Source organism: Cottoperca gobio, chromosome 7, assembly GCF_900634415.1.
Source record: "Cottoperca gobio chromosome 7, fCotGob3.1, whole genome shotgun sequence".
In the NCBI taxonomy this organism is placed as follows: Eukaryota; Metazoa; Chordata; class Actinopteri; order Perciformes; family Bovichtidae; genus Cottoperca; species Cottoperca gobio.
The window spans coordinates 10,437,871-10,452,313 of NC_041361.1; the positions used below are offsets into that span (position 1 = coordinate 10,437,871).

The window sequence follows — 14,443 nt, forward strand, 5'->3', positions numbered from 1 at the left end:
GAAACGACATGTCATTACAAACCATTCTTCAATACGTTGCAGTTATAGTAATATGTTTTCTGATTTGTTTTCTCTTCAGGCAACAAGTTTCTCTGCTTGCTCAGAGGCTTTCCTCTGCCCCGGGCACAGATCCAAATCAACTTACATCTGGACCTCCAAAGGTATGCTCCCAGGCTTGTCAGTAATTATTAATTTACTTTCATTTGAAGTCTTATGTAGCTGATTAATTTAAATGCTTTCTTTTTATGTTTAGGAGGGAGAAACAAGTGATCCTACCCAGTCAAGACCTAACCCTCCCCAATTTGTGCAAGGAATCATCAGTATGTTATGCCTACTGTTATACTGCCTCTTGTTAATAATGTATTTAGTCATTAGGAAATGTTATATTGCTGTCCCCAAACTCTTAAATGGTTGTGGTAAGTTATACCTTTCTGTTACAGATGATGCAGAACAGCACCAATATGAAGAATGGCTTCTTCACACCCAGCAGTTACTTCAAATGCAGTTGAAATTTTTGGAGGAACAAATTGGAGTTCACCGCAAATCACGCAAGGCACTGTGTGCTAAGCAACGCACTGCTAAGAAGGCTGGCAGGGAGTTTGCTGAGGCAGATGCAGAGAAACTAAAGTTGGTAACTGAAGAGCAGAGCAAAATTCAGAAACAGCTTGACCAGGTGTGTAGATTTTAAAGAATGTGAAAACTGCAACAGTAATGGAACATGGTATTTTGATATGGAAATTCATATCTGTTCATTATTATTCTGCTCTAGGTACGTAAGCAGCAGAAGGAGCACACCAATCTCATTGCAGAGTACAGAAGCAAGCAACAACAGCATCAGCAAAGCTCAGGTATTCTTACCCCAGGTCATTCTGCACAGGGGGCCCCTCCTCACATGTTTCCCAAGATGCCTAGCCAGATGATGATGGGCCAACAGGGAACACCAGTAATGGGCCAACAGGGAACACCAGTAATGGGCCAGCACCCTGGTGTGATTCCCCAAGGTGGAATGCCCGTCAGGATGCCCCAAGGGCAGCCTTTTATTGGTGGACCCCAACCCCAGCTTCCTGCAGCTCTGGGAGCCAGTGGTGCCAGGGCTCCAGGTCCTCCTGGGGCTCCAACAGGATTCTTCCCACAGGGGCCTGGAATACAAGGTGCAGACCCCAGGCTTCTCCAAGAAAGACAGCTTCAACATAGGATGCAGATGGCAAAGCTCCAGCAACAACAACAGCAGCAGCAGCAGCAGGTGATGATAGGCCAGCAACCGCTACCACACCCAAATCAACAGCCTGGCTTAATCGCTCAGCCACCGTCCGGCATGATGGGAAACCCACTTATGGCCCAACAACAAGCAAACGCTCAACAGGGAATGCTAGTCAACCAGGCCAATCAGCTGAGCATGGTGCAGGTTCCACAAGGAATGGTTGGAGGCCAGTCTGTGGCTCCACTGCCACAGAACCTTGCAGGAGGCCAACCTATGAACCATGCTCAAGCCATGATGGCAGTTCAACCAGGGATTATGGCGAACCCACCAGTTGCATCATCACAACAACAGAGGCCTCAGTTGATGATGAGTCAGCAGGGAATGGTTGGATCTCCAGGTCATCCTGGCCTCAGGGGTCCCCAGGGCCAATTGACTCCACAACAACAGAACATTCTGGCCCAACGCATGCTTGCATCTCAGCAACAACAGCAGCAGCAGCAAAATGTTGCAAAGAATTTGGCCCATCTTCAGCAGCAGCAGCAGCTGGCACAGCAAAGACAACAAATACAGTTGATCAGTCATTCCAACCAAGAACAAGGAGTGCTCTCCCAACCCTCTACCCCACAGATGGGCTCCTTGCCTTCAGCAGGAAGTATCACGCCCCAGCCACAGGGATGTACAGACAACCAGAACTCAGGCCCCAAAGAGGGTGGGATCCTCAGCCCTGATTCAAGAACTCCACCACAGCAGAGTGGACCCTCCACACCCAATCAGATGTCCCAACTAGGCCCTGCAAATGATCATCAAACTGACTTGGGGCGACAACAATTACAACAGCAGCAGCAGCATCAAAACCAGATTTATATGACCCAGCAGCAACAATCAAATCCTCAATCTGTACCTGAGCAACAAACAGGTTTGGTTGGAAACCAACAAACTGGTGTTCTTCAGCAACATCAGCAACAGCATCCACTCACTCTTCAGAGGCAAGGTTCCATCGGTGTTGACAAGCCCATTTTGATGACCGTTAAAGAGGAAGGGAAACCAATTGATTTCTTATCTCAGCAGCAACAACAGCAAACTGTTCAAAATGCCATGCAGCAACCACAAGATCCCAACATCCAGCAGCAGATCATAAGCCAGAACCATCCTGGCCAGCCACAGCCTGTTGTGATGGGCCATACTCCACAACAACAACAAGCCCTAATGGCCCAGCAGCAAAAGCAACAGGCCATGATGGGCATGATGAGAGCCCAACAGCAAGGGATGATTGCACAGAGGCCTGTGGTTCCACCTGGACAGATCCGCACCCCTATCAACATCCAGGCCATTATTGCTCAGAATCCTCAGCTACGCAATCTTCCCCCAAACCAGCAGATACAGCACATCCAGGCCATGATTGCCCAGAGGCAGCTCCAGCAGGGACAGATGCTGCGGATGTCAATGGGTCAAGGCCCACAAGGTCAGTTGAGGCCTCACATGCCACCAGGACAGATGCCACAGGTTGTGCAGCAGATGCCATATGGAGCCATGGGGAAGCCAGGAGCAGTAGGCACTCAGCAACAATCGGGCATGTTGGGCCAACAACCAAGTGTTGCTCCCCAGATGCAGCAAGGGATGATGGTCCCTGGGCAACAACAGCCACAAGTAGGGGAGATGATGCAGCAACATATTATGAGAGGCCAGGTACCAGTGCCGCCTTCCCCCATGGACCAGGGCCGTATGGTAAGACCAACATCTCCACGTCAGCCAATAGCCAACTCTCCTGGGCACCCATTTAATCAAGCTATGGGGATGCGCCCACCCACTCCTAACCAGAACCAACAAGTACTAATGGCAGCTGCAGCAGGCCGCATGCAGGGTTCTCCATCTCATGCATATTCACCAAGAGGTCCCTTCGGCATGAGCCCGGCCCACCCGGCCTCACCTCATTCCTCCCATGTCTCCTCACCTTCTATAGCTGACAGTAGGGCTGGAAGGGGGAGTCCGTACAGCCATATCAAGGCATCTCCACTCAGGTCACCTGGAGCCAAGAGTCCGCTTGATTGTCCAGGAATGAAAATAGAAGCTCAGACATCAGGCAATGAAACATGTTACTCAGCGTCAGTTATCCCCAATGGTCCACAGAAAGGCATGAATGTCCAGCAACAGTTGCAGCAGGTCACAGAGAGCCTTGGTCCTCACACACAACATGGCTCTAGAGTAGGAGAGATATGCAAGATGACCCTACAGAACATTAAACAGGAACCAAGGGAGGTTCAGTGTGATGGTATGCCAGAGGCTCATCCTGGGGCTATAAAGCGAGAAGCAACGGGTGAGGCAATTTCTTCTGCAAACAACACTAGCTTTATTAATGCTGGAAACATGGCTGGGGATCCTGGGACTCAAGGCCCTCGTACTGAAACGGGACAGCAACTATTACAGAAACTCCTGAGAACCAAGAACCTTCAGCTTGGTGCTCAGAGGCCCTCTGAAGGCATCCACAATGAAATCAATGGCCACATTAACAGCAAACTAGCAATGCTGGAACAAAAACTTCAAGGGACGCCACGAAATATGGAGGTATGTTTTCCTTTTTAGTGCTTTTTTTTTTGCCCTCTTCATGTTGTTGTTGGTGGGGAAAGAACCTCTCATTCCTTTATTTGACCCTTACAGGATTTACAGTCTATAACAAAAAGGGCTCCTGCTCAAAAGCCAAAGCGCACTAATAAGGCAGCTGGAGACAGAGGGCCTAATGCACGGAAGAAAAATAAGAAGGAAGAAGTTGGTAAAAGTGCTGAAGCCCTAATAAAGCAACTCAAACAGGTAAAAGGATGTAAAAAATGATTTTCCTGAATTACATTAGCCATTGATGTTTTGATGAGGTTCTCAGTCAGGTAGACTAACGGACAATTACCCTGCAGGGTCTCTCACTACTGCCTCTGATGGAGCCTTCAATCACTGCCAGTCTGGATCTCTTTGCCCCTTTTGGAAGCAGCCCAGCCAATGGCAAAACCCAGCTCAAAGGATCTTTTGGAAATGCAGTGCTGGACAATATCCCCGACTATTATTCTCAGTTGCTCACAAAGGTATAACTAAGCTACAACATCTATCAACAGTTAGCTGCTTCAGGCTGTGACAACATTTGGTTGCTAATTAATTCTAGGACTGCAATTTAACGATTCATTTTGTTATCCATTCATCTGCAGAATATTTTTCTAGATTAATTGTTGCTGCTCTAATTAATACTACTTCAAGAACAAAGTCTTTAAAAACAAAGTTGTTTTATGGGGATAATGTTTTTTGCCTTTACAGAGTAACCTCAGCAACCCACCAACACCTCCATCCTCTCTGCCACCTACTCCTCCACCTTCAGTACAGCACAAGCTGCTGAATGGGGTGACTCCTGGGGAGGAGCTGTCTGAGGGTCAGAAAGACACAGAGACAGCAGAAGAGCCAATGGGTAAACAATGAGGGATTTGGATTTAAATAAATATTTTCACAAATATTGAATTTGAATTTGATCTGCAGTTGAACAGTAATTTGCTTCTAAATACTTTATAAATGTCCCTGCAGATTCTGTTAAAGAGGAGGTGAAAAGTGTAGACATTCTGGCAGCTCTCCCCACTCCACCACATAACCAGAATGAGGACATCAGGTACATAAGGATAATTATCTTGAGTCAACCAGAATAAATGGATTTCTTGTTGCCGAGTGGCTATAAATGTAGGAAATGTCTTTCTAACAGGATGGAGAGTGATGACGAGGACGCTCCAGAAAGCATCATCCCAGCATCATCCCCTGAGAGTAACGTCGGAGATGAAACGCCACGTTTCCCTCACCTACGGGAGCCTAAAGAGGAGGAGATAGAGAGAGCAATATCCCCCATCATCCCCCTCATACCTCGCACTGCCATCCCAGGTATTATAAAACATTTTAAATGTTTTACCGAAACATACATATATGTATTTTTATTGTTTTATTATTAAAGTCTAATTTAATTGTTACCAATAAATCCATTTATATCACTTTAAATGTCAGCTAAAATACAAACTGCCAAAAAAACCTAATGTATACATTTTCTTTTGTAGCATTCCCAGAAAACAAACCATTTGAAGCAACCGATGGCAAGATAGTTTCCACATCCAACCAATGGGACAAGGCCAAAAACAACGAAGTGTCTGTTACCTTCACACTGTCCTCTGCTGCAGCCAAGGTACTGAGCCATGATATCATTGCACCCTGTTTTGACCTTTCTTTATTTTCATGCAGTTAACACAAACTTTAACTGACTTTTTTTCCCCAGAAACTGAACCACGTCATGTTGGCCATGGCCCAGCTGCTTAATATTAGGATGCCAGGTTCTTATGAAGTGACTTTCCCTCCCCAAAACCCTGACGTGCCTGGAGTGGATGGGCCTGGAAAAGGACCCGAGCAGTCGGGTATGCATTTAGAGATCATTGTTCATTTGGATTGTCTTTTCCAATACAGCATGATGTTGGTTTTGTAAATTATCGTCACATTTAGTGTAAAATAGACAATAAAGCAGGATATGCTTTAGGGTGGGCTACCTTGTGATCGCTACCATGATGTTGTCCAGTTTACGTGTTGTCCATGTTTTTGTTTTAAAACTTTAATGCTTTCATCGTGTGTTTTCAGTTCATTAAACTTAATTGTAAAATTTTAGTCGCCTAAAAATATCTCCACCAACATGGCTAAGTCGAGGCTTAATAGTGATAGTCCACAAACAAATAAGTGAGGTTGCATTTACTACGTCAACCTCTTACTGTCTATGGGCTCATTTTCATGTCACACCAAGTCATGCGACAAATGTCCTGAACCATTTGCTTCTAATTTAGAAAACCTATTAAAGGGAACAAAATGTCAGTTTTGGCCTGTTTTTTAAGCCTCTTGTTAATCCTTTGCGTTTAGCTTGAGCATGCGAGTTGAGGAAAGTTGCGCTTCAAAAACAAAGTTTTGCCACTCTAGTAGAGTGACTACACTGCTAGGGACACACTCATGTTTACATTGCTCTCAAACAGGAATGCAATACTTTTATGTTTATTAATCCATAAATAAAGACTAATATTAAGATGGTCATCTTTTGCAGGGGCTCTGTGTACAAAAGATGGTGCTTCACCCAGTCAGGATGAGTGGCTCAGGCAATTTGATGTCTCTCTACCAGGCTGTACGTTGAAGAAACAAGTGGACATTCTGGCTCTTATTAAACAGGTCAGTCATAACAGTTTTTAGAACTTTGTGAATTATTAATTTTAATCATATCATATTAATCATTACATATTTCTTGAAAGCGGTAGACCTCATATGTGCATTTTTCTCTCAGGAATTCCCAGACAGAGAAGACAAACCGGCTCAGCACTGTTACACAACCAAAGTCTCTGACTTGGATGTGCGCCACCTTCCTGCTATACCAGTGGAAGAATCTCCACCCCCATCACCATCCCCTCCACATCGTCCCCCATCTGTCCCAGTTCTAATCAGTGAAGCTGAACCCTCAAAAAAATCCACTTCTCCATCCCCGACTCCCTCCAGTCCCACCATTGTCCAGATCAAGACTGAGCCTGAACAGGATGATGGTCCTTCTATTGATGCTACTCAACCAACTGATGTCACAGAATCTAAAGAGGTTGCTCCAGAATCTAAAGATGTTGCTCCAGAATCTAAAGATGTTGCTCCAGAATCTAAAGATGTTGCTCCAGAATCTAAAGATGTTGCTCCAGAATCTAAAGATGTTGCTCCAGAATCTAAAGAGGTTGCTCCAGAATCTAAAGAGGTTGCTCCAGAATCTAAAGAGGTTGCTCCAGAATCTAAAGAAGTTGCTCCAGAGTCTAAAGAAGTTGCTCCAGAATCTAAAGAAGTTGCTCCAGAATCTAAAGAAGTTGCTCCGGAATCTAAAGAAGTTGCTCCAGAATCTAAAGAAGTTGCTCCAGAATCTAAAGATGTTGCTCCAGAGTCTAAAGATGTTGCTCCAGAGTCATTTACTGATCCAAAAACTGCCTCTGCAGCTTCAGATCCTACTACTCCTACTGAAGACCGTCTGAGTCCTGCTATCAAGGAGGAGGACTTGGCCACTGATGTAGCCCAACCTCCTAAAGATTCTCCAAACATTGAGTCTTCCCCAAAGGCTGTCAAGCAGCGCAGGCCTCTCTCCCCTGATGAGGTAATACATCCCAAAATGAAAAAATGGAAGGGGATTCGTTGGAAACGTCTTCAGATTGTCATCACAATACGTAAGGGTGGGTCTAAGAAAGAAAGCAGCCGTGAGGTGTCTGAGCTAATGGAACGCCTCCGCATTACTCTTCGACCAGACAGGCTGCCTCGTGATAAACGTAAATGCTGCTTCTGCCATGAGGAAGGCGATGGAGCCACAGATGGGCCTGCCCGGTTGCTTAACATTGATGTGGACTTGTGGGTGCACCTCAACTGTGCCCTGTGGTCCACAGAGGTGTATGAGACACAGGGGGGTGCCCTTATCAATGTGGAGGTAGCACTCCGTCGCGGATTGCGGACTCTTTGCGCATACTGCCAGAAAACAGGTGCCACAAACAGCTGCAACAGAATGCGATGCCCGAATGTCTACCACTTTGCCTGCGCCATCCGGGCACGGTGCATGTTCTTTAAGGACAAGACCATGTTGTGTACCCAACATAAGCTAAAGGGCCCCAGTGAAGACGAACTCAGCATGTTTGCTGTTTTACGGCGCGTCTACATTGAGCGTGATGAGGTAAAGCAGATAGCCAGCATCTTACAGCGAGGTGACCGTATCCACCTGTTCCGTGTTGGTGGTCTCATCTTTCATGCTGTTGGCCAGTTGCTACCATCCCAGATGGCCAACTTCCACTCACCCACTGCCATCTTCCCTGTTGGCTATGAGGCCACACGCATCTACTGGAGCACGCGTGTGCCCAACAAACGCTGTCGCTACCGCTGCCGCATCAACGAGGATGACAGTCGCCCCCTGTTCGAGGTGCGTGTTCTGGAGCATGGCATGGAGGATTTGCAGTACCGTGACACTACTCCAGAGGGTAAGAACTCATACTCAACTCCTACTTTAAGTTACATAGTAGCTCTGTGTTGTACTTGTCCACTTGAAATAACTCTTGAGCCGTGTTTAATTCACCACCCTTGTCTTTAGGAATCTGGGAGCGGGTGGTTCAGCAGGTGGCTAAACTCCGAGACGACTCATCTATGTTGAAGCTGTTCACTGAACATGTCAAGGGAGAGGAGATGTATGGCCTCACTATTCATGCTGTCATGCGTATCACTGAGTCGGTAAGAAAATGTAGCAAGAAACAGTATCGCTGTGTCCCCGTTTAATTTGGTCTTTGTCTCCCAGTCGAAAATTAAGCACTTTGCAAACCAATATTTACAAGTACTGGGGGTTGATATCTTCTTAATGGTAAACTTGTAAATTGGTGCATTCAAATTTAATTCCAATCATTTAAATCATGTAATTCTGGTGCATTTATAAAATGAAGTGTTTTTTAAGTTTAACTGCCTAATCATTACAGTATTTGAAAAGCTGGCAAAAGCTGAAAAGAAATCACTTGATTGATTGTTCTAGACTAAAGCAAACTTCACAAGCAGACATGTTGTTGTGTTTGTTGTGGTTTAGTTGCCTGGAGTGGAGAACTGCCAGAACTACCAGTTTCGATACGGCCGTCATCCTCTGATGGAGCTCCCTCTTATGATCAATCCTACTGGCTCGGCTCGTTCTGAACCCAAAGTCCCCACACAGTGCAAGAGGTAAAGCAGCATTATTTTAGCACGAAGCCACAAGAGGTTTACAGTGAACTTAACAGTACAGCTGTTCTGGTTGGCACGTTATCGAGCAGAGTAAAACCTGTGTGATCATTCTGAACTTGTTTGAAGCTTGACGTCTTGTTCAAGAGGCTTGTTTATTTTAATGTGAATACTTTTGTTTTGAAACTTACTGCAATATTATCAGCAAAGCATAACAATACAGTGTTTATTTATTATTTAAGTAATAATAAAGTTTGTACAACATTCACAAAAGTGAGCTTGGCTCAAATCGAATAGTACAAGGTGATTTTCAGTTGGTGCCTTAATATTTAACTCATGTTAAATATTAAGTAAAGCAGTCGAGAAACTAAAGCACAGCTATCTTAACTAATTATTTGTAGTACAGTTGTTTACAAAGAACCTTGAATTTCTAAAAGCATCTTACAAATGACTGGAGAGCACTCACAGTTTCTTTTCTGTTTGTCCCAAGGCCTCACACTCTAAATAGCACCAGCGTGTCAAAGGCCTACCAGAGCACCTTCACTGGAGAGCTCAACACACCATACAGCAAGCAGTTTGTCCACTCCAAGTCGTCCCAGTATCGACGCCTGAAGACCGAGTGGAAGAATAACGTGTATCTGGCACGATCCCGCATTCAGGGCCTGGGTCTGTACGCTGCTAAGGATTTGGAGAAGCACACCATGGTCATTGAGTACATTGGCACCGTCATACGCAATGAAGTAGCCAATCGCCGTGAGAAGATCTACGAGGAGCAGGTACGCCAATCTAACACTTAAATGCAAAGCACACAAAAAGCTTTTCTTTGGGTTAAAATTTAAGGAATGCACAAAAGAGTGGAATAATACATTCAATATTCAGAACTCGCAAGAAGATTATTATTTGGAAAGTGTATCAACCTTTTTTCTGCTTTTATTTTTTTCTTCTTCCAACTTAGAACCGTGGGATCTACATGTTCCGCATCAACAATGAGCAGGTGATTGATGCCACTCTGACAGGAGGCCCAGCTCGGTAAGTGTTGACTTGTGATTAGTTGCCTCATTGTAAAGCATTGGGTCAAGTATGTATTTTAACTGCCTTTTTCTTTTCTTTTTACTCCTTTGCAGCTACGTCAACCATTCCTGTGCCCCGAACTGTGTTGCAGAAGTTGTAACATTTGACAAAGAAGACAAAATTATCATCATTTCCAGCCGCAGGATCCCCAAGGGAGAAGAGGTGCAGTTCTTCTCACTCTTACACATTCCCCTTGATTTTACTACCTTTTGTATGTTTTTGAAGTTATTTTTAAAGTCTCAGCAGCCATTAACAGCCTCCGTTTCTTACTTCCAGCTGACCTACGATTACCAGTTTGATTTTGAGGACGATCAGCACAAGATCCCTTGCCATTGTGGAGCCTGGAATTGCCGAAAGTGGATGAACTAACCAGAAGAAAGAAAAATGGAGAATTCCCCTCTCACTGGTGCCAGAACACTCCTGCGCCAAAGCCTTTGAAATCCTACATAGCCAGTGCATAAGCTGTTCTGAAAGATGTGGAGGAAGGCCGGCCTCCGTCATTGAAAGACTCAAGCGTTGACACCTGTAGCCAAAGGTTTGAAGAGCATTAATCAATAAAAGCAACCGACCACCTCCATCAACAGCAGCTTGATGGTGGGACTAACTTTCATGTTTGGACTAGTGAATCACCGTTTCCTCAGCCAAAACCCTTTCCCCCCTCGACTGTTCTCAATAATCTTACAGTGGCTGGAAAACAATCCTCAACATCTACCAAATGATTATGACCCTCAGATATCAATACTTGTAGTGCAGAGCTCCCCTGGAGCTTCGACAAAAAGCCATTTTAAAATACTAAGAATGAACTAATGATGCATTTTTATGTTTTAAGTCGGACCTATTTCCTGTCCCATCTGACCACACCTCCCCCTCATCTCCCAGAAAAGGCACTTTCCCATCAAGTCATCAATGAAGACAACACGGATATTGGCTAGCTAGACAATCTTGATGTGGCTCTGTGTAAGAACTACATATGATTGATGGAAAAAGAAAAGATGAAGTTAATATAAAATTTGAGATGCTATTGATCTGTGGCTCCAGTGGCACCAGATGTTCTGACTGTGTGGAGTCCCAAGGTGGGTTAGTTGGACCCAGTCTACCTCATTGATTTAGCGGGAAGTGACTGCTTTGTATAAAAACTGTTAACTGCTACTGTGGAACGGGGGGGAAAGGGGGAATGTTTTTATGGGCTAAGCCTTCTCGGACAAGCAGGGAATCTTAAGCAGCAGGTTTGCGCTATCTACTCTATGCTGATGATGATTTACAATAATGAGCCAACATAATTATTATTCATGAATTGTTTATACAGAGGAAATATATGACAGTTTTGATAAGATATTGCATTAAAAATCACAATCAGAAGCTTAGCAGGTGTCTTGTATGCCACCAAATCCTCCTGGATATTGATGTAGCTTTTTCCTTTTTTTGTTTTGTTTTTATTTATGCGTCTCAAAAACCATGTTATCAGCTGTGTGAAAGCACAATAACATCCACCTTTTTAAGTTGCTTAAAGACTGTAATGGTGTGAGTGAATGGCTCTAGGATCACAGGACATGCAGTCTTTGAAGAAGACTACAGAGTCCGAAATTAACCAATTACTCATTTGCTTGTTGCTTCATACATTGAATTTCCACTTGAAAACCAGCTGGTGGATGCATGACTACTGTCCCATGAAATGCTTTTATTCTCCCCACAACTCAACCTTGAACTTTGAATCATGCCTCTTCCTCTCTGTATTATTTAGTGGACTGTTGTTAAACTTTACTGTAGTAAGTCTTCCTCTGCCTGAGTATGGCCTGCAGTGTTTCTACTTCCCCTGTAGTGTGCTTTTCTAGTGCTGGTACTGTCCTCTCAAGGCTGAACTGATGGCAGGGAAAGACTTATTGGAAAAAAGGGCATTTGTTTTCATTTCTTTGTAAGATGAATGAAAAAAGTCTTTAAAGGGAGCTTTACTAAAACTCCACCTTCCCATACTACTTTGTTTCCTCCTTCCCCTAACCTAAGACCTCACATGATTTAAAAATGCAAAGTTGTACAAACTGTATATATAGTATATGCATTAGGGGACAGCAACTCTTTATCAAGCCCCTTTGTAATCAATAAAGTCAAAAGTGTAGAGAAATAAAATTGAAAGAAATCAACCACTGGATATCATTTTAACAAAGATAAAGCTGTATATAAATATAAATAAAATGGCAAACTAATATCTTTATGTATATGAACCAGAGTGTTTTGCATTTACCTGTTTTTCTATTAGTGTTTTTGCTATAAGCTCTCAGAGAAAAGTTTGTTAAAATAGGTTTGACAACAATGTCTGGTCTTCTCCAATCAATTGCGACGAGAAGCCGGTGTGATTACAAAACTGTTTGGATTCATGTGGAGCGTCGTTAATTAGACATGAAAATCACTTCTTGCGTAAAGCAGTACAATGGTGCATAGCATTTGTATTTATGTAATATTGTTCGTGTTTCTTTTTATTTTTATTTATGCTACTGCTTGTTGATTACCAAAACCTGTCCCTTAATCGGTCACAATTGGATTAATATACTCTTGAATGGAAAATCTTGAATTCCCTAGAATATTGTTAGTGTTTCGCTTTTTTATATCTTCCCTATAGAAGTGAATGTGTTGGTAAACCTTGTGAAATGGTTTCTTGGCCTAATGTATGTTATGATGTAATACTCAAAGTTAATCCCATACTTAACCTGGTAATGAATTGCACTCTCATAGTATAACGGAGAACTTCTCTAAAGTGGTAGATATTGATCAAGTATCCGAAGCAGTGATATATATATTTTTTGGTATGTTTCTATTTCAAGGGAAGACCATGACGAGACATTATGCCGCTCACTGGATTTTAGCCTGAATAATTTTTAACTTCTCTGAAACTTAATTTTAAGTTCTCTGCATATCTTATAATTTAATAAAGTTTGCTCAAATTGAAGGTTTTTTTTAACCTCACCTACTTTATAAAAAGATGTTGCATCTGTACAGCAGAGATACTTTTAGGGAATATGAATAAATATAATGATAATTTTTATTGTATGTGGCATGTTTTGTATGGATATTATTTTGAATTGTACATATTTTTTTCAGGACGCCAGAGGTTGCATCTCTTTATATACAGCTTTCCCACTCCTTTCCCCCTTCATCTTATTTCTTTGTCTGCTTTTTTCTTGTAAAGGAAAATAAAATGCATTTTAAATATGTGCTCATTTTCTTTTCTTTTTTAGAACTTCAAGCAGAATTGATAATGATCTTTATTCTTTAAATAAATTTACAAAACTAGATCCACTTGTTTGCTTTTCAGTGGAGCTGCTTGACAGCTCGTCATGGAGATGGCTCTTTTGTGGTCATGTGATAGATGGTTATGTGGTCGGCCGAGTAAAACCATAAGATGCAGCTAAACAAATCTACCAAACCATGAGCGATGAATTTTGTCAAAGCGCTGAGATTTATTCTGGCCTCCAGGTTAAAACAACTGATAACTGTGGGGCCAGTAAGTTAAAAATAGACTTAGTCTGTCTTAAACATAACTAAGTGAGACTGCATGTGTGACAAATGCATGGGTATAATCAATCGCGCAATGCATTATGGGTTAAATACATTTTACATTATGGAAAAAATGGCGGAGGCAACAGCGACACTTTGCGGCGGAAGATAACACTTTACACCTGTTGAAAACCTGCTAGAGAAATACAAAGCGACACCGTGTGGGAAAATAACTGTAAAGGTTACATGAAGGCGACGGTCGTAAAGATGTTCAGAAAAATAAGGTACAAAAATCCCCAAAAAGTAGTAGATAAACCGTTCATATAGTATGCTAAAAGTAATGGATAATTAGTTGAAATAGTTAGCTTAAAATAAAAGGGATAAACAGTTGAACTAGTAAGTTAGCTAAAAGTAATGGATACACATTTAAAAGATATTTAGCTATAATTAATGTATACACAGTCGTGGGAAATGTAGGTGCCAGGTTTTGACTAGAAGAATGTATGAAATAAAGAAGACGATATCTCTGGTTCTGCTGCAGTGCAATGCTAATCGGTGTAGTACCCCTATAAAAAAGGGCCTGAACAGAGGAATGATTACAAAAAACACCCGTTTTTTAACAGACTTGAAAATGTGTGAACCTATCCGTTAATCCTAAATGTTTTTGTTTTTTTATCCCTTCAATACTCTGGTGCTGGCCTACCGTGCTGTGACTGGATCAGCCCCTTCCTACATCCAGGCCATGGTCGAACCATACACCCAGCGCGTTCACTTCGCTCTGCGTCGACCAATGGGCTCGCCACTCCCTCACTACGAGTGGGACCCAGATTTCCCTCAAACAAAACCCGCCTGTTTGCTATCCTGGCTCCAAAATGGTGGAACGACCTCCCCATTGATGTCAGGACAGCAGACAGTCTTCACACCTTCCGTCGCAGACTG

The 14,443-nt window shown here is 43.1% G+C and overlaps 1 protein-coding gene across 1 annotated transcript in view; it reads left to right on the top strand.

Moving 5' to 3' along the window:
• Positions 1-13,221, top strand: part of kmt2d (lysine (K)-specific methyltransferase 2D) — a 32,357-nt gene extending 19,136 nt beyond the window's left edge. The window contains 19 exon segments of the mRNA XM_029435267.1: positions 80-161; positions 254-320; positions 441-673; positions 770-3,763; positions 3,857-4,006; positions 4,105-4,269; positions 4,496-4,643; positions 4,757-4,838; positions 4,929-5,101; positions 5,272-5,396; positions 5,487-5,622; positions 6,291-6,412; positions 6,525-8,226; positions 8,337-8,473; positions 8,817-8,947; positions 9,435-9,720; positions 9,900-9,973; positions 10,069-10,177; positions 10,292-13,221. Coding sequence (XP_029291127.1) covers positions 80-161; positions 254-320; positions 441-673; positions 770-3,763; positions 3,857-4,006; positions 4,105-4,269; positions 4,496-4,643; positions 4,757-4,838; positions 4,929-5,101; positions 5,272-5,396; positions 5,487-5,622; positions 6,291-6,412; positions 6,525-8,226; positions 8,337-8,473; positions 8,817-8,947; positions 9,435-9,720; positions 9,900-9,973; positions 10,069-10,177; positions 10,292-10,384 — 7,009 coding nt within the window. The 3' untranslated portion in view covers positions 10,385-13,221.
• The last annotated feature ends 1,222 nt before the right edge of the window (positions 13,222-14,443 follow it).